Source organism: Pelmatolapia mariae, linkage group LG23, assembly GCF_036321145.2.
Source record: "Pelmatolapia mariae isolate MD_Pm_ZW linkage group LG23, Pm_UMD_F_2, whole genome shotgun sequence".
Taxonomy (NCBI): Eukaryota; Metazoa; Chordata; class Actinopteri; order Cichliformes; family Cichlidae; genus Pelmatolapia; species Pelmatolapia mariae.
The window spans coordinates 46,721,595-46,742,675 of record NC_086246.1 but is presented as its reverse complement, the minus strand read 5'-3'; the positions used below and the strand labels follow the sequence as shown (position 1 = coordinate 46,742,675).

The window sequence follows — 21,081 nt, the reverse complement described above, 5'->3', positions numbered from 1 at the left end:
GACTCAGAAAGGCAGCGAGAAGGATAGAGATTTGTGCTTGGTGTCAGACTGCTTTTTCGTTCAATGAGTGGATCGCTGTCCTGTTAGCCAGCCGCAGGATGTCCTGATGTCGGTTGTGTCATGGTGACACCTCAAAAAAAGTCCTCAAAACTTTAGTTTTCCTGGCTTTAGGGGCATATTGATAGAGCGTCGTTACAGCGCAGCACCTTGAAGTCGACAGTGAATCATCAGCGTTTCCATATTTATTGAATCAGTGACCTAATCGGTATCTAAAATTCAATTCACTCAGTGATTCACTCTTTCTGCTAAACCGGGGATGGATTTGAAACACAGCCTTACCCTGCTGATGTAAACTGCATAGGCTTTATACAGGAACAAATCACAGACATGCTGCATAGAGCTGCTGAAGTAACGAATGTTCTGCAGTGACCATCAGCAGATGGGCTGATGATCTCCAGCTCCTGCTCAGCTAAATTGGGAACATGAAGTCTGTTCTGTAAATGACCCTCCTCATCAACAGGATGCACCCTGCAGTCACTCTTCTGTTCTTGAAGACATGAAGGAACTTTATCACTGTTAGCATCATTCATGGACAGAGGCAGCTGAAGCAAAATTCACCAAAACTGGCAAATTGCCCCAAAGACTCAGGGCGCGAAGGCAACATCGACTCGACAAGGGTATCTCTCCATCTCTCCCTCGCCATCCCCCTTCCTCTGCCTATCGATTTCTTCTGAATGGATAAGCATATTGTCTCTTTATCAGCGCGCATAGCGCCAGATTCCCCCTCCCGCCTTTCTGTCTAACCTTCGGGGAAGGCGGTCAGGCCGTGATTTTATGTTCTGACAGCTGATTTGAGCTAGCCTCAAACACACCAATCTGAAACACATGCAATATCGGAGACCTCTTCGGATCAATAGCTGGCTATTCCTAGGTCTTCATCTCGTATGCACACAGAGGTCAATGCTTACCTGATCAATGACTGCAAATACAATTGATCTGGAGGCACAGCTTTTTCAAATGACAGCCCTAATGTGAAACTAAATTGCTGCTCATTGTGTGTAAGGACCGACTGTAAAAAGGCTGATGCCACATTTCTCTTCGTGTGGGATGGAAGGAGGTAATGGAGAAAAGATTCCCATGGTAACAAGTAGCAAGCATTAATTCTGTCATATAACTCGTGATGGGGATTGCCTGTGATACTAATAGGTGCATCTTGCACGCACAATGAAATTATATGTAATATTTAGTGAAAGTTGTATGATAGGCAGCAAAAAGAAGCATTAAACTGAGAATGTATAAAAGCTTTTTTCGACAGGCAGCATCACAAATATGCAATGCTAGAGTTGAAATTAGGTTTATGGAGGTATTAAAAGTCTGACCACGTTCAGTGTGCATAATGCTGCACAGAACAGGACCTGTTTAGCCAAAATTATAATTTAATCAGAGCTATTTTAGTTTTACCTGAAACACCCTTTTTGCCGGTGACTTTGGAAAGGAAGCCAGAAAGAGCGCAGTTGTTGCCCCCTGCAATGTGGCATTTTTAGATCAGAAAAAGAGAGAAAAAACAACAACAAGAGAAACAAGAAAGATTTAATTTTTATTGTCTCACAATTTGTGATCAGACAGCCTCAACCGTTTTGAAAATGTGCTCCCAGAAGGTCATAACCGAACGTTTTTATGTTTTCAGATGCATAGACGTGATGCGTGGAATTACTCTGCAGCAGCCTGGAGTTGGTTGCTCATGATATAAACACAGTCCTCGCGGTGCATATGCTTAAAACGCTTTAGCGCAGCCCATTTCTATTTAGAAGCTGCAGACCGAACACATAATATATTTCCCCTGCTGCCATTAGATCGCTGTAAGCATTTAGTCAACTGGAGAAAAGCTTTTAGAGCTGTTGTCGATGTAGGGAGTGATAAAAGCCATCAAATAACCTAGAGTACAAACTTGCTTTTCACTGGCATCATCTTTGCAGTTAGATTGAACTTATAATTTTGGTCTTGATTTAAATGTAAATATTAATTTGTGGTCTTCAGCATTATTCTGTAGTTTGTATTTACAGCCGAAACTTCAGCTTATGCTTTGCTTGTCTTTCCAGTCAGTGCCTCATTTGCGAGGAGGACGACTGCTTAGTTCCCATTTCTTATTCGTTCTTCTCATACCTGCACTATATTTACTGGTGCATTACAACAATACCTTTTTTTCCTCAAAGGAACTGCCCTTTCTCTGCACAGTTAGTATGTTCTCTCCTCTACTGACTTGAATAATGAATGTTCCTCTACAGACTGACACCACACTGATTCCCTGTTCTCTGTCTGTCCAATAGCAGAGAACAGAACGGTCAAGGTGATATGAGCAGAGAGCTGCTTCCTGTAGATGGGATGACTGCAGCCTTGACTCACGTTATCATCTCACATCTCTCTGCCTTGAGTTTGTTTTTCCTGTAATCTTTCGAGTGCGTTCCATCTCTGTGATAGTCGACACACACACATACAAAACCACATATAGATATGCACATCAATACATGCGTACACACACACCAGACAGATGGTTGGAGCTCTGCTCTGACAGAGGCCAAAGCACAGGGCACCTCCACTCTTCAAAGTCTCTGAGCCTCTCTTCTCACTGCTTTTTTAAATGCCATCTGTACCCAGGCAAACTAATGCTACTTAAAACAAGGACATTGCATTTTTTTTCCTGCCTCTAATTAGAAGCCAGTAGGAAGTTTCTTTCTGTCTCTGCCATATTAAAAATCTCTTGGAAAGGCAAGTCTAATCATTTGATACTCTTGGCACACAATTGTACGTCAAATAAAAATAAAAGGAGGGGAGATGGGGAAACAGAACACCGGAAAACAACAAGATTTTGCGTATGCATGCGAGCACTGGTGCATGCATCTGCCAGAGTGGGCCCGCTTACAAGAATACATTGTGCTAGATGGATGTGTGTGAGAGACAGAGAGCTAGAGAAAGAGGGAGAAATTCTGTATGTGTGTGTGTGTTTCATTATCCAGCAGGCAGGTTTCTCACCTCACTTTTTTCTGGTCCCTCAGAGGAGCAGTCATTTCTCTCTGTCAGTCAGTCAGTGTTTGGGGAAATGATAGTGGGTTTTAGAGAAAGAGCGGCTTTGTTTGGGAAGGAGCAAGCAAGAATAGCACTGTTTCCTTTCATCATCATCCTTTTACTGTCACCTCCTAACATTCTCCTCTATTACCTTTTCTCCTTTTGTCCTTTCCTTCTTTACTTCTCATCCCCCCCTCTTTCCCTTTCTCCTTTTCATTCCGGTCTTGCCCATCCCCACCCCAAGCACTCGCTTCTCATCCCCCATCCTCACTCCTTCTGTTTCCCCCTCCCCGGACTGAGGCAGCGTGTTATTAGTAAGGCAGCCAATGTGCCTGTCGGTGTGTGTTAGAGAGAGATAAGCACAGGTAGAGAGAGTTACATAAGCCTCTGTTGATTACTGTGGAGGAGAGGGAGAGCAAAAAAAGAGAGTAAGAGGTGAGAGAGAGTGAGAAAGACCGATTGGTGTACCTTAGTAAGTACATTGTGCTCTAATGTTGCCTGTATGGCTGGCTGGTGGGTGATAAGTAGGCCTAGGCTTCTGGGGCTGGTTGAAAGGACAGTCATTAGGTTGGACTTCGTAGACTGGCAGCTTGCTTCATAGATTGCGAGTTTGTTTTTGTTACTCTGTTTAACCGGAGACAAATAAACCTTTCTCAAGGTTTATTACATTAATATGGCATGACAGAGTGGTAAAAACAGAACAGGTGCATGGATTTAAGAAGCTGTTTTTATCTTTCTTAAAAATACCTGCATTGTTTTTCAAGGCTCGTTATATTCTACCAATTTTCACCAAGGAGCAAAACCGGTAAAGAAGCAATGCTGCTACGTATTATCTGTAGCTTGTTCGCCAGTATTCTCTACAAAAGTTAACATTTTAACGCTCCGCGCTATTTGATTGGATCGCTTTTCTTTCCTATCATAAACACGGGCATTGTAGTTTATTTTGACCAAATCCTAAATGCACCATACTGCTGCAGTAAGTATTAACTAGCTTTCCAGCATGTATTAATCCATTGCTGAATATAATCCCCAACAATTACAATCTTTTAGTCCTCGCTGAGTAACACTTTCTAAAAACTGCAGAGCTCTGCTGTTTTAGGAAAATGCTCAGTGCTTTATTATATATTTGTGACGCAAACCCTGGAAGAAATGAGCTTGGGGCTCTGTGTCACAGTCGGGGTGGGAAGGTTGAAAGCTACGAGAGACTTTGGGTATTTTTAATTAAATTTTCTGAAATAAGGAAATCAGAGAAATGTAATCCTTATCATTTCACAAGGCGGTGGAGATCTAACAGATGTTGAAGTGAAGGCTGTCTCACTGCAACAGTAATTGGATTCAGAACACATTTCACATATTGACACCCCAATGGGATGTTGGGTGAACTTCGTGGCACGGCAGTACGTTCACTATTAGACGCACTGAGGAATTATGAGAACTCTAAATTTTAAGGCTTGTCAATAATTTTGCTGTGAATATGGCGAAACCCATTCATTCTGTTTCATTACATGATCTGTGAGCATTCTTGACTGAACAGAGCCAACAGACACAAACAGGCACAAGTACAGCATGTGCACACATTTTGCTCGGTAAAATTATGGGTGATGAGGTTTCCTGCCAGCTGACCTTTCTCACCTACTTACAATGCTACTGTGCAACCTCAAGGACAAGAGTAGCTGGTGCATACTTAAAACAAACAACAGAATACACACACAAATCTTTTCTCTGTCTCGCTCTCATATAAACACTGCAGTTTGGACACGCTCCATCGAAAATGGTCATGGACACCTCCAGTCCTCTTTCCGCACTTCATTCTTAATAGCACCTCTTCAAGTCATCACATAAGTATGTGCGTGCACACGTGAATGGGTGTTTGTGTGTTTGTGTTGGGCCTTCATCTGTATGCCAAGCGTTTGCCTGGAGGCCCTCCAGCAAGAACCGGCTTAGAAGGAGCTCAAGGCCAAACAAGTGTGAGGATTAAAGGACGAATAGAGTCCTCTCTTCTACACTCATCTCAGTGGAGGAAGTGAATGAGCAGTGCTCTCGTCTTTCTTAACTACCGCTGAGGTGCCCTTGAGCAAGGCTCTCGGAGTTGCCAAGCACCTTATAGAAAAGTAGGGTTATTGCAGTTATCAAAGTAAACTAAGGCATTGGGGATATTTAAATGCCCAGCGTCCATTAGCGAAAAACTGTTATTTACTATACCTCAGAAACAAACGCACTGTTCCCCACTTTTCACACAACATATGCATAAAAACAACTGTAATATGCAAAGAAAGCTGTAGGAACAGCAGAGGCTGTTGTTTACACTATGTACATCCCATTAGAATTGCTCGTTTTCCTTCTTCTATCAGCTAATTAAAATATGCAGGTACAGAGTTGGCGCAAATGGAAATAAGGGAAGAGAATTTGTGAAAGGCTGTCTGGGGAGAGGGAGGTAGAAAGGTTAAAAAAATGAGAATTAAAAAAAACATTTTTATGAAGTAAGAGTTAATGAGTTCAACCACCAGACATAAAGAAAATGTTGTGGTTCAAATCTGAGCCTCGCAGAGCTTTTTATTCGGTAAAGACTCTGAGGTAAGAGGTTTCTTTGTGTATAAGTTCCAAAGTCAGAAAGTTGTTGCTTATATAGTTAAAAAAAAAAACTTTTCAGAAAAAGTAAACAAATTATGTTAGACTACTGAGAGCAAATTAGTTTTGAAAATTATTTTTATATTGCCATTCTTTCACAAGTCATGTTTCTGCTGCTGCAAGAGGACACTGATCACCACAGTTTGCAGTAATTGAGCTCCTTTTGTTGTGGTGACAGTTAAGAAAATACTTCCAGCACGGTATTTGAAAGAGGCAAGAAAATTGCAGAGAATATGCAAATCAGTTACCTGAAGAAAAATAAAAACAGAAAGAGAGAGAGAGAGAGGGAAAAGCACAATGCTGTAAATCCAGAGTACAGTCACATTTATGTATTGGTTTAAATGTTTAAACTGGATTTCACCTTATTAGAAGATAAGTAATTTTTAATGAACGGTTTGCTTTCGTAGAGCGTTTTTATCTTTCTGCTTGGCTGGAAAGTAAATAACCTTCTGGTGCTCGTCTTTGGAGAAAAGAAAAGAACAAAAGGAGTGAGATGGTCAAGGTGCTTAACAGAATGAGAATTCAGGGGAGCGAGTACCATGAGACGAGCCAACAGGAAGTAGCGGGCTGGCATGAACAAAATGTGGAATAACAATAAGGAGTGCCTTTTAAGTGTGTGAGAGAGACTGCACACAATGATGCTCATACACAACATTCCCCTCTTCCTTACTTCCTCTCTTTTATTCAGCCTCAGTCACATAGACATGCCTGTGTGCACACAGTATTATGTAAATAGTCTCTTCGGCAGAGTGCTGCTGTCACTGCGCGAGCATCCTCTGGGCCATGCAGGCAGCCTCATTAAAACAAGGCACAGCATCCGTTAATAGATACACATATGTACACATATACGCATGTACATGTACACGTATAGAGATGCACACTTCTTAATACACACAGTGCACCAGTAAAGGACCCACCAGGGGAGCTTCCCTAAATGTTCCTCTCAGGTGGCAGTCAAAAATATCGCCACGGAAACAGCTCAAATGTCACGGAGAACGATGCATGAGGAGGGTGTGCAGGGGTGACTGCGACTGGAATGAGCGTAAGAAAAGACTTGATTTTGTGGCTTTAAACACACTCTGGGTCAGTGCCACAGTGTGTGTAGCTGGTGTGTATGTGTGGGTATGCCTGTATTTGTGTTACTGTTAGAGTACAAAGCCATTTGCATTAAAAATACTTTACAATTTATTACTTTTTTTGCCTCTTTTACACTGTGGCGCATGATGTCATTGTTTATTTGTGTGGGATCTTTAAATAGGAGTACTTATCATGTGCAAACGTAAGAGTGCTACTCGGCAGCACAGACATCTTTTAAACATATAGACAGTAAACCTTTTGTCTGATACCTGTAAAGTAAAAGGGGCCCCTGTTTGTTTCTGATCTGCTGGCCCCGCAGGTGGCTCCAGAGGTGTTGGCTTCATCCGCTTTGATAAGAGGATAGAGGCTGAGGAGGCCATCAAGGGCCTGAATGGCCAGAAGCCATCGGGCGCTGCCGAGCCTATAACGGTCAAATTCGCCAACAACCCCAGCCAGAAGACCAGCCAAGCTCTTCTGTCACAACTCTACCAGTCACCTAATCGCCGATACCCTGGCCCCCTTCACCACCAGGCTCAGAGGTTCAGGTGAGTACAGGGGCAGGAGGACGACAGAGGAGAAGGTGGGGTGGGGAGGGGAGGGTTTTAGGCAGTTTAGACACAATTGTTACTTATATCTCTATATGTGATGTGTCTAATGCAGAGTTTCCAAACCTTTGGTGCTGACCCAGTATTAAATCTTTACTATAAATTTGACGAGCCAAGGAAATTTCCAGTTTAAGTGGAGTGGCTGGTCCACTGTTCAGTAATTTTGAAAGCAGCCTTGCAGACGGTAGGTTGTCCTTGAACAGCCAGTACGAGCAGCCTGATTTTTTTGTCAGAGACATCGCGTGATGAGCCATTTCGGGTGCGCCTGGTTCCGAAAGTAAAAGTCTTTCTCAGACCATTTCCCAGTCTCATTTAATTAACGTGATTATGTTACATGAGTCACTGTTGGAGCACTATTAAGGACGGACGCAAGATGCTCCCAAGTACAAAAGAGCAACAGCTGCATTATAAAATACCTTTTTAATGAAAATCCAAAAAGATCCAAATGTGTCCACATAAGAACGCAAGTTTGATGTTATCTACAACCTTGTATGAACTCACATTAATTCACTTTCAGTTAAACTTCAGGTAAATTTTTGAAACAAGCCTGAGACAGCGGGCATCTGTTATAAAGTGATGAAAAGCACAATTTCTTAGAAAGAAAGCTAATTTAAAGCGATAGCTATAACATAACAGCATTGTGATATTGTTGCAGAGTCTTTTGTATCTAATTTGACCAAAAAAATGCATTAATAGAAAAAGTAATAAAATAACAGGATTTCAGAGACTGAAACATACTTCTTAGAACCAGTGGCACCTCCTCCTTCCAGGCTCTTTTTCAGAGATATTTTAAAGTAGCAAATTGAAAACAAAGTGTAGACATAAGATAATCAACAATGTGATTGGGCCATCTGCTCACAAGGTTGGGAATCTCAAGTTGAATGTCATCTGCTTATGTAGAAATTAAGGAAAACAAGTAAAGTATTTACTAGAAAGCTTCACAAACAGCCATGCTTTGTGTATCGCATAATCTGAAACTAAAATATATTTGATTTAATGTTTACTGATCAGCTATCAGTCTTAAACTTCATACAGATTTTTCTTGGTCAACGTGAAACTCAGTGCATTCAATTTAAGAAACATGTCTACTCCAAACAACAGGCCGGATTTGGAAAACACGCACCAAGTGTCCATCATTATACAAAGTTAGATACCTCATTGGCCATTGCTGTATGTAGCCGTTAAATGTCCGTGTGTCCGAGGACTGCAGCCTTTTGCCAAAATGATTGTTTGCAATGTAATCAGATGTTGTAATTATTCATGCTCTCTGGATCAGGTGTTACCCTACATTTAGAAATTTAGGTGTCATATTTGTGGTTTGACATGTCTGAAAGGGCATGAATTTCATTTCATGAAATTCAGTTTGCTATGCAGCGAGCAAAAATTAACTTTCCAGATACTCTTATTCATATCAGTCTGCTCAGCTTTTGCGAGTGCTATAAGGCCAACTGCTCTGCTCTGTTTTTAAAATTTTATTTCTTTAATTGTTTTATTAATGAAGTAGGAAGGTATTTTTTTGTTCTACACACTTAAGTCACGATAAGTACATCAAGTCACTTCCTCCATGTCCACAGGCTGGACAGTTACCATTAAACAAACCATACTGCAGATATTGTTAATCTTAAATTAGAATACAATATGAGTGTGTTGTTGCAGTAACATATATGCTAAAGAATTGTGAACACTTGGGCTCTATAGCATTGTGATTCCGAGGTTAGCACTGTTGCCAGAGGGTCAAATCCCTAGTGGGGATGCACCAAAAATCAGTTGACCCCCTTTGAGCAAGCACCTGGCAACAGTGGGAATGAAAAACTCCCTTTTAACAGGATGTAACCTCCGACACAACCAGGCTCAGGGAGGGGCAGTCATCTTCCATGACCAGTTGGATGTGATGAGTGGAAAACAGGACATAAAACACACTGAAGAAGAGAGGCAGAGATTAATAATAAAGTTTGAATGCTGTCTCCAGGTCCTTTAGCTTCCTCCCACATTCCAAAGACATGCATGGGTTAACATGAATGTTACCTGTTTCTCAATGTTAATCCTTTCGATTATTGCTGGGTTTTTACCATGTAAAGCACTTTGAGGCAACTGTTGTTGTGAATTTCTCACTATATAAATAAAACTGAACTAAGCTGATGGACTGGCTGTAGCTCCCTGCGACCCTGAGTTGAATAAGTGGAAGAAGATGAGAAAGAGTCAGAGGTTTCCTATCTTTGATAAGCTTCATTCTTTTCAACTTTACACACGCTTGAGTAATAGTTGGACATGTTGAATGCGATTCAATATCGAGTATCATGTTTAATTTCTCACATCTTTAACAAAGCAGATTTTATGAAAACGGGTTCAGAATTAAGTCATTTCTATAGTGTGTTTACTAGCAGATCCTGACTGGTCCAGCATGAGAACTACCCAGACACACATCAAATCACAAACACAATATCTGTGTTTCTATATCTATGGTAACACTTATATTCAGAGAGCATGAGTCACCCCAGTGTCTGTGTTACAACAATGCTGCACTTTCTCTCCTGTGAACAGTCATTTGGCAAAAGCATCCTCTGAACAACAGGTGTGAGCCTTGCACCTGGTGCAGGTGTCCGTAAGTCAGTGAGAGCTCTGCGTGGGTCCACCCAGATCAGAGAGGAACTGTTCATAAGAGACTGTGGGGTTCTGTCATTCACAACTACATGTTTCCCCTCATTTCATCATGCTGCCATCGTGTCGATGCTTCCAGGCATATTAAGGCCAGGGCAAAAACACATATTAGGAATATCTTTTTTTTCATAATTTTTGCAAAACAAAAAGATGCATATTTACTGTTAGGTATTGTCCTTTAATTTTACACTCATTCTGCACGATGTTGTCCACTGTTTTGGACCGAAAGCTATCACCCCTATACATTAGCCAGACATGAAAGACATGAAATACTATAAATACTGCATGAGTCTCTGACTGCATTACAAGCTGACATTATTCAAGAGACTGAGGCCTTAAATCCAGTCAGCAGAGGGCCAGTTAAAACAAATCATTACAAAATGAATATCAGGATTTAAATTTTAACCCCATTTCAGCTTCCCAAAATTAATGTTATCTTCATGTCTTTAAAAAAAGTTTTTGCCCAGGTCAGTAATCTTAACACCAAGGTAATATACAGTAGTTCGTACACTGTGTGGCATCCTACCCACTCATATGCTGTCATTAAAGACCCAAACATCATCATATTATGGCACCTAGAGGTAGTTTGAGCGTACTCCTTAAGCTCAAGTTACCTTTCACCTGAGTAACCAATAAGAAGACAGAAGCAGCACACTATCATATGATCCAACAAGAATGTTTCAGAACTGAAGACAGAATATGTGCTTACACAATTTCCTCTCTTTCAATAACACTAAGCCGGTCGTGCTGTTTACTCTCCATCAAAGTCAGAGCTTGGAAGGTATTTTTCTTCTGGAGCAGCTTCCCTGGTGTGACACCTGAGCGATGTAGCGTGGCTGTGTGTCTGTGATACGCCAAGCCAATTTACAGGCTCTGCAGGAGAGCTGTCGCTTCTCATCACAACTCACAACCACAGGACACTTCCTCACCGTGTCCCTGTGTTCCTGCTCTCTGCTCCCGAGCCCTTTGCTAAAAACCTTTACACTTAAAAGTTATAAATGGGGTTGATATGTGTGGTTTCCAATTTTTTAGCTAAATTTAAGAAGGACTAAGGATAAAAACTGCATTTATTCAGAACCGATCTCTTGTTTTGCTTACTTCCAACTATTTTTGAAGTTAGACACATTTTATGTGCACCTAGCAACGAGCACTGGAAATAAAATCCACCATAGATGCTAAAGTTGTTTTAGATAGTAAGAATGTTGTTTAGGAGACCCAAGTTTTTAAAAATCGCCTTGGCACAGTACAATCCTGCTGCAGCGATAATTACATCTGTCCTGTGTGAGTAAATCATGTGGGCCTGCCGTAACGCAAGCTAATGTATAATGTGCTCGTACGGTCCCTCTCCAAGACGGCAAACATAATCGACTCAAGCACAATACGCGAAGCCCTAGATCCCCGCTTGCTTCCGATCCTCTGTCGTTAACTAATGGTACTAATTAGCAAATTAGCCTTGTTATATCCAGGGCAGGAGCCAATTTTAATTGAACAGATTTTTGTTTCAAAAAGGAAAAGACAAAAACGCCCATTCCACCATTAACATGCATTGACAGACAGCACAAAAGCCCTATTGTTTGCATCCAGCTTGGAGAGGCAGCGTGAAAAGCTGGCAGAGTGTTTGCGTGGCGAGCTTGCATCAGTGTGGATTCGTACATGTTTGAGAGAGAAAGGAGAGCGAGAGAGTGTGTTAGCAGCAGGTTGTTTTGTTGTGGCCCAACGGCCCATCGGCCAGCAGATGTCTTCATGCTCCCGAGCCTGGAGCGCCTCTCCTCTGAGCATCCTCTCCAATTGACTCATTTACCCACAAAGCAGGCTGCTCGTTCCCTCCCCACGTAATGAGCTAATTACTGTTTTAATGATTCCGTATATCCTTTTCTCCACTTTTGTTCTTTGTTTTAGGGCTGCTTTTGTACTGCTTGGTAATTTTAAGTGAGAACAGTGCTACAGTGCAGACACACTATGAAGCCAAGCAATAAGCAGCTCTGTCATTTACCCAGAAGGTTTATGTAAACTGTGAAAAGGTTATGTAATTTACCTCCAATGAGGGGTTTCAATGTAGGTCACCACATTATCAATTTATTTACAAAATTGAGCAGTTCCCTCAGAAGATTATGTCTTGAAATTAATTTGTGAAATTAATATTTTTGAACACAGGTTAGTACAATGCTGCAGTGTTTTTCATTTAAAAGAGAATTAGCTACAATTACCTGGCATCCTGGTGTTAAATTGTCCCTGATTAGAAGATTACTAATCTGTTATCTCTAACAGGCAGAGTAAATTTCATTTAACCTGATTAATACAAATAGTACTGTGATTATTATTATTAATATGCAAGATATTTACTACAAGGCTGCACAGCTGCTTAAATAATCAGGATGTGTGTGTGATATATAGGCTATATTTCAAGGCAGTGATAACGTTGCCTTGAAATCTAGATTATTGAAATTTAACGTTCTTTAAAATGTACACTGCATAGAAGATTGTGTGCCTGTGTGAGTTCCTGTTTTTGCAAGGAAGCAAGAGAAAAGGAGAAACAACCCTGACAGTCGAGTCAAAGTCAGAGAGTTTGTAGTGTTTTCAAGAGGAACGAGGCGTCGCTGGCCAGCTGTTGCTCAATAAGCCGTCGCCCCTGTCCATTAGGCCAGAGGAGTTAATAAGACATGAGACAGGCCAGACCCAAGTGAGGAATGAAGGTCATTGAGTCACTAAGCAGGCTGCATCCATCCAAGAGGGCCAACGTTTCATACAGCCCACAGGTTTCTGAAGCCCAGCTCACAGACAGACACACACACACAAAGCCTGCCTGGTTCTTAAACAACACACAAATAGTAGTTTACCCCAGATGACTGCAATGGCTGTAGCTCGCAAGCTGAAATTATTACGAAAGCAGAACATCTCCCCAAACCTAACCCTTTTAGACAGAGCACACCCTCTGACTAACACGCTGCCATTCCACCCGACCTGTTAGCACTTAACAGGTTGACCCCAGCCACAAAGACAGCATTCACAATTTCACGCCTAGTTTAACATTCAGTTGTGCTTTTGTGTTTTCCCATCGCATAGAAACACGACTAATCATCGTCACCTCTCTCGCTCACCATCGTTCAAATGCCAAACCATTACACTGACAGAACTCTTGATCATTTCCTGCCATCTCAAGTGTTCTCTTAATCGAGTTAACACAAATTAAGGAGCATAGAACCTGAAAATAAATTCTCATTTACCTCCATCGTAATAAACCATCGATGTGGTGTCATAAATTGTATGGATATCCACATGCAAGATTACGATTTGCAATTGTGTAGCATTGCGGCTAGGCTATCATACTAGTATAGCCTAGAGCAATGCTGTGCTAACACACTGCCTGCCCTTAGTGTTATGTGTGCAGCTGTAATCCTGAACTGTGACCAGTCAACTGCTATAGTCTTGTGTAAGAATTAAATGGTCGCACCTACAGTAATATTAACGTGCCCGATTGCAGGGCTACGATGAGGCCTACGAAGAAGCTCAGTGGCCGACTGAGCGAGTGCAGAGCATACTGATTGTACTGTAGATTCACTGATTAACTGATGATAGCATTTTCTGGTGGGGCTCCTCAGTGTAATGGACCAACTATAGATGGGTTTGTTTGTTCTTGAGTGAGGAGGGCCACGCAGTTCCTGCAGGGACTTAACATTAGTTCCATTGAGTGAGTCGACCATCTGCCCACCATTAACCCCAGAACCCTCCTTCTCTTTACAGGCTGGACAATTTGCTTAATATGGCCTATGGCGTAAAGAGGTAATTAAAAACTTCACCCAATGCCAGATGTCCATGTTGACTCAGTGATTTTTCAATATCCTTTTTCCCTGTTTGTTTTTATTATTTATTATTTATTATTTTTTTTCCTTGCATTTTTGCAATCACTTTGCATTTGCAAATTCGTTCAAGGTCAACTGCATTCTTGGTTCTTTGATTTGTTTGTATGTTTTTTCCCCCGTCAGCTTCAGTTGGCTTTAAAACCTTCCCAACCACTCAAAGTGTAAAAAAAAACCAAAAAAAACAATCAGCCTTGTTTTCAGTGGTGATGAATTTGATTTGTTTTGATTATGAAAGTGCTGGTGTTGTTTGGATTGTTTTGGGTTGTTTCAACAGATTTTGTTCTCTGGTGTAAAACTTCTCATTTCTAGGTGTGTTGGTTTTTTTTCTACTGGATTCAGGTTCTCCTGCCTTGTCGCCATAAATCTAGAGCTTGGTCTCTCTTTAGGGTCAAATTTTAAATTTGTCACTGTGAATGTATGTCAGAATCAAACATTTTGTGAGTCAGATACAACCTATACAATCCACTGTGTGATTTATAAAATTTTGAACACATTCTTGGTAGTGCTAATAGAATTCAAGAAAAGTTTAGCTAGGACTTTTGATAAGGCTAGATGAACCTGGATCCCTGCTGGAAACAGGAAATGCTGTTTCACTGCAGACTGTTCCAGCTTTGCTCGGCACTGCTCTGCTCAAACTCCTTTCCTTCGCCTCCATGTTTCATTTTGCTTTCTCACCACCATAGGTGTTACATAACCCAGAGCAGCAGCCACTGTGGTGATAGATGTTCCATGTGCTGACGGTGGCACCTTGCATGTTGCAAGCACAGGGGGCATCATCAGTCAGTCAGCTTAGAAACTCAAACAGAACCCAAGGTTTAAATCGAGAGATATTTTCTCGTTGCAAGTTCCTCTAAAAACCTGTAATTTTGTCAAACAAGATCATGTTTTTTCAGAATAACACTCTCATAGTGATGCAATATGACATTCAAAGGTTTAACGCTCTCCAGTAAGCACTTTACCCTCAATCCGAGTCTTTACATAATTTTTTTAAAAGGTGAAAATAGGTGTGTGATTTAGCGGTCCTGATTGCAAAGCATGTCATCAAGTTGCAAGTGTTTTTCAGTGATCTGGGGCTATTATTTGAAAGGAAAGAGAAGAAAACTGTTAAGAGCTGGAAATGGTTTAGCTTTAGAAAGGACAGAATAGATATCTGGTCAGCTACACAGTTGCTATGCAACCCGTGGTCTTGTCTGTAACATTGGTTAGTGCTCGGTCCCGCTCTGGTGGGTATGCTTGCATACACGCTTACACCCATACGCACACATACATACAGGCACACTCATTTCCACCTTCACAAATCCAGTGTAAGCTAGCCTTCATTTAGCCAGAAACCTGACGTTGTCCAGCTTAAACTTACAATTGGCATGAAGTTTTTTATACATAAGAGAGGCCTGAGTGTGGCTGAGCATGTCAGACAACAAGGCCTTTTTAGATTCATCCTAAAGGATCCTCTCAACAAGAAAGGGAGGCCACATGATTTGGTGTCTATTATAACCTAGTTTCTTGTTGCAAGAGTCTTGTGGTGATAGGTAATTTTTTTAAAAATAGATCAAAATATTGCAGATTTATAACTATGAGTCCATGTCATCTTAATTATACACACTAATTTGATCTAAATCACAAAAGTGTAATTGCTGCAAAGAGCTCCTTACAGTTGATGATCTTGCTAACCTGAGGCAAGTATTAGCATGCGAAACAACCGCAAGCAAACTCTGTATGACCAAAGTCATGCAGGAAGGTCGTAGTGATTGACCACATATAGTCACTGGAAACAGGAGGCTCTGGGCCCCGAGCAGCAAGCAACGCTATCGATCAGTGCCACGAGCTCTGGAGTAGAACAGATCAGAACGCTCTGCAGGAGGGGAGAAGGGGGAGGAATACACTTTGTACCTTAATGCCACTGGGCTGTAAAGTGCTTCCATTTTCCATTTAGTTTGCTCCCTCTTCCCTCCCTCCTTTTCCTTAAGAAAGCAGCCATCTCTGAGACAGCTGCAGCAAAGCGGAAATCTCAATTAAAGCACTCCCAATAATGCCTATAGTCGTTTCTTGAAGAGAGGTGGCATAAGAAATGAACCTTTTTATCTCATTTACCTTTTATTTAAAAGTGGGGGTATTTTTTTTCTCCTTTCCCTTTACTTTGAGCGGAAAGGCAATTAAGTGAAGTCAACTGAGGATTCAAATCTCTTGCATCACAAGAAAAAGGAGAAGATTATGAGGCGAATGAGAACAGATTTAGCAGGCTGGTGCATGATCTTTCATGAATTTCTAGCAACAGTTTAATTCAGCGACTTCCTGCAATTTAACACCTAAAGGAGCCACTCAGGGGCACAAAGAGAAAACCTTCATCTGCATCTCCTTCAACAGAAATACAGCGTAGCGCACACAGCGCCGTCATCATTCCAGACAGGAGACTTTTCAGAGCCAAAGAGTTCTTGGAGGATTTAGTGGCAGCTTAGCAAACGAATGCAGACTGCCCTGACATATTTGCACATACATTCGTACGGAATACTTGCATGTTTATCTGATATGGTGTGGTTTGGCTTTGAGATAAGTGGCTTGACCAGAATATTTGGCTGTAGAGAGTAGCGTGCGATTCAGGCGAGGATCATGGCAGGACCTTTTTGTTTTTCACTGGTTAGGGCGATTTCATGTACAGCAGATGCAAACACTGTTTCTCTGTGTGCCTCAACTTGCCCAGTTAACGCTTGCCGTTTTCTCTTCTTCCTCCCAACTGTGCCTCTCCTCTCAGGTTTTCACCTATCACTATTGACAGCATGACCAGCCTGGTTGGCATGAACATCCCCGGGCACACGGGCACCGGTTGGTGCATCTTTGTGTACAACCTGTCCCCAGATTCAGACGAAAGCGTGCTCTGGCAGCTGTTTGGGCCGTTCGGCGCAGTCAACAACGTCAAGGTGATCCGTGACTTCAACACCAACAAGTGCAAAGGCTTCGGCTTCGTCACCATGACAAATTACGACGAGGCGGCAATGGCCATCGCCAGTCTCAACGGCTACAGGTTGGGCGACCGCGTCTTGCAAGTCTCCTTCAAGACTAACAAGACACACAAGTCCTGAACTTTACCAGGTAGAAGCAGTTGCCCCGCGACTTTGTCTGCTCCAAAATTGCCCCCAACCCCCCCTACCCCCACCTCCACCCATCCCTTAGCCCCTTCAGTCACTACCACTACCACCCTACTACAGCCATCCAACACAGCAAACTCCAACCGGAACATAAAGCAACCAACAAACCATCAAGCAAATTGAACTAGAAATGGCTTATATTATAACTTTGGACCTATAAGCCAACGTTGCCTAAGTATTACAAAAATGAAATGATGAAAACGTTCACAAGTTTTGGGAAGCTCCTGCGATAATACAGGCTTCTCTTTGTTGTATATTCTTTCCGTTTCTTGTGGTTGTTATAATGTTTTTTCTCTTCTGTGTAAAACAGTAGCAAATCCCTGTATCCCCTTATTTCAGAGAAGAGAACGTCCTCTTTCGATTGGAGCCTTTTCTCTGTCTTGATTCAGGATTTGTTTTTCTTTTGTAAATCCGGATCCACTGTCGGTAGTATTATATACCTCCCCGTCTAGTAAACGGGAGGCGGCTCTTTTTTAAATTGGTGAACCATTCATTCATTTTTAGCGTGTATTTCAAAGCGTCCCCTTACCGATTACAAACGGGATTCCACGGGATCCCGGTAACTCTGATGTAGAAAAAAAATGAATTTCTAACATTGTTTTTGTTTTGTATCGCAAACAAAACATAATGTCTTTCCTCACTTGGGGTTCAGGGAGATGGGGCAAGGGAGGGGATGGGTTAGCTTTGCTGATGACACGTTCAGTAATTTAAGAAAAAAAAAATAACACTGTTGCCAAAGAGAAGATCTCTTTGCTTGGAAAAAAAAAAAAACACGTTTAGAAAAAGATAAAAATAAATAGAAAGATCTATTTTTATAAATGATAATTAAAATAATAATTATTGAAGAATTTTTACAAGAATCTGGATTTGAAAAAAAGAGAAAAATATTTTGACTGGCTAACTGGGGGGGCCGGGGCGGGTGGGAGGGGGCACCACCTTGTCTTGTCGTTCTGCTGTGGTACTTTATAGGATCGGAGGTTGTTTTTTGGGGAATCCAAGTTGGTAGCGATTTTGTAGATGGAAGGTTTTGTGAAAAAAGGATGCAATCTGAGGCAGGTGATTTTGGTAATTTTTCACACATGTACTAGTGCATAATTATTCAGCGATACCCAAAAGGGAAGGGAGAGGGGTCTTTCCGAGGCCTAACCATCCTCACAGTCCAGAGCCCAAAGCAAGAAGACCCTTTGTCCGCTTGTTTTCCTGTTTTTGTCATCAGTCGATATGGGATCTCAGTAAATAGATATATACACATCTATCCATTTAGAAGCATACTATACATTATCTATATCATTTTCTTCGCTCTTAGATTTGAGAAGAACTTCCTTTTAGCGATCAACAGTAGGTGCTATACTACATTATTCACATATCTTAAATATCCAAGTTTGTTGTTCTATGTGTTGTTTAAAGAAAAAAATACTTTGATGTTGGCATTGAATTGAGCTGCTGTTCTTTGTTTAATATTTGTTTAATGTTGGCCCAGAAATCTGGTGAGACTATTTCTTTACTGAATAATCAGATTTGACTAAATCGGGCCTTGTAAGAATCACTGAACAAATTTTTTATTTGTTTTTGGGGGTTTTTTTGTTGGTTTGCTGACTTTTAGGTTACTTGCTGAGCGTGAAACGTTTGTCAAAACTTAATGATGATTAGCTAGTTCCGTTAGTCTAGATATTTGTTTCCTTAAAAAGGATCTATGACAACTGTGTCTTTATTTGCTGTGTACAAATAGATGATATATATAAATATATATATAGTCTACATTTGTTTTACAATATCTACTGTACTATCTGAGTTGTCACTGTTCTTTTGTTCGTTTGAGCTTGTCTTTTTCATATGACAATTTATTATGAAGTGGTGGTTCAGTTACTTAGAAAAACTTGTGAGGAAACTGTTCAATTGTTGTCATGTTGCTTGTGGAGAAAAAAAATTGGATTAACTTTTAGTTAACTACCGCGGCAAAAGAAACCGAACAAAAGCTTAGAGTATAAACGTGTTGGTTTAACGGTTTGTTTCCTTATCTATTTTTGAAACTATTTATTTTTCTATTTATTTGTATTTATTCTATATTTATGATTCATTAATTTATCTGTGTATTTATGTATTTATTTGTTTGTTTCATTGTCTGTGTATTTGCGTGATTCTGGTACAGGGAGGGGGGCGTTTCTGAGCAAAAGGGAACAAAGCGACTAGTGGAGAGGCTCTTCCAGTAGTCCACTGCACTGAGAGAACTTTTAGTACGTTTGTGCTTTGTACCAATATATCAAAATTACAATATAAAAAAAATCTAAAAGTCAAGAAAACTGAAAAAAATGTCTGGAGGGTCGGGGGACGCTCTTCCCTTATTACTAGAAACAGTTACTCGCTATGCATAACCTAGTTAATAGTTCAATTTGCTATTGCTTTTTTCTTGTCTTGTTAAAATGAAATCTTTAGATCTTTTTCAATAAAGTTTAGTCTTAATAGAATGTTATAAACAGTCGTTCTGGTTCAATATAACCTGTGATAAGTTTGTGTAGTTCTAATAAGCCACTCCGTCCACACCCTCCCTCCACTTACTACCGCTTTGTGATGAAACCTTATGCAAAAATGTGGGTCTGAAAGCATAGTTTTCCGTTTCGGTTAGCATTTTGTATGACATTCAGCTCTCGGAGGCTCGGGCAGACAGACGTTAAAAATTGTTGTTCGAGGGTCATTCATTGCACTGGACTAAATCGGTCAAAGAGTCAGAACTTATTTTTAAGAATGTTCATCATGTTTTCAAATGACGTACCAACAAATCTTTGAGAAATTGTTACCATTGCACACCAACTGTTCTTTCCAGCAGTTGTTGCTATACATAAGAAGTACTCTGGAGGTATAAAAAGGGATTGTACCAATTCTATATTTTATATACTCTAATATGATATATATTATATATTTTGAAAGGTGAAAGGTAGGGGGAATGGTTCCAGAAGTATAAATATAAGAAATTGGATTTTTTTTGTTTGTTGTTAAGACTTGAAAACATGAAGGAGGTGTGCGGAGAGCATTTGAAACACTCAGACGCATGCTCGCATAGTACATCCTCCTCTCTCACACCTCACTCATCTGACAAGCCGGGTCATTTAATATCATTACCATTATCCAACCGTCATCTTTGCCATCCTGTTGCTTAATGTTCGAAAATGTCATGACAGCAACCAACCAACCAACCAACCAGACCCCTTCATGCTCCCCGCTGCAGTCGGGAGCTTGAATTATGCAACGACCCCAGTAGAATGTTCTGATGTGTGAACTTATTTCCTACACTGTATGACTTTTGAACTCTTACGATGCGTGCCTGTGTTCCGCCTAAACCCTGTGTGCACGTGTGTGTGTGCGCGCGCGCATTTGTGCATGTTTGTATGCATGTTCCTTTAAGTAACTGTTTGCGTGTTGTGTGTTTGTCCACATGCGTTTGTTAGTGTGGAGTACATCCATGTGTGTATGTACAGTATATACATATGTTCAGTGTCTGTGCTTTCCTCTTTGTTTTTTTTGTTTTTTAATTAATTTCTTGGCACATATATACAGATGTGTGTGTCCCTGAGTGCACGTGCGCGCGCAAGTGACTGAGACAGCTCAGAATGTGTGTGCGAATGTGTGTGCATGTCAGGGTGTTTGAAACATGGGGCTGCGTCACCTCGCTCTATGCCCAACCCCTATGGCTCACACCATCCCCTGTAGCGCCTTATAGTGGCAGCCTGCCAGTAGGAACAACGCAGCCAGTAGTGGAGGAGGGAAGGTGAACAGAGGAACTAGGCTCTTCTTGTCAGTTTTCATTTTCCTCCTGAGACGTGTTTGTTTACTATCTGAAAAATCTATAAATGAAATCTTTAAAGACAAAAAAGACGAAAAAATGTTCACAGGGCCCCATGACCGCGGCTCTCTCTACTCTCTCCTGCTTATGTTATTACTTAACAATTATCAATGATGATTATTATGATTATTATTGCTATTATTCTTAGTATTCTTATTCTTATTATTAATCCAATTACTGCGATGAATGACTTCATGTTATCCTTGCTA

The 21,081-nt window shown here is 41.0% G+C and overlaps 1 protein-coding gene across 5 annotated transcripts in view; it reads left to right on the top strand.

Moving 5' to 3' along the window:
• elavl4 (ELAV like neuron-specific RNA binding protein 4) overlaps window positions 1-17,913 on the top strand; it is a 74,768-nt gene extending 56,855 nt beyond the window's left edge. For 3 of the 5 annotated variants that reach the window (XM_063467300.1, XM_063467302.1, XM_063467301.1), the window contains exons 6-8: window positions 7,088-7,313; window positions 13,773-13,811; window positions 16,641-17,912. In XM_063467300.1, coding sequence (XP_063323370.1) covers window positions 7,088-7,313; window positions 13,773-13,811; window positions 16,641-16,968 — 593 coding nt within the window. In that variant the 3' untranslated portion in view covers window positions 16,969-17,912. Of the gene's footprint in view, window positions 1-7,087; window positions 7,314-13,772; window positions 13,812-16,640 lie in introns of all 5 variants that reach the window. The other 2 variants (XM_063467298.1, XM_063467299.1) reach the window with 2 other exon arrangements.
• Window positions 17,914-21,081: the final 3,168 nt, after the last annotated feature.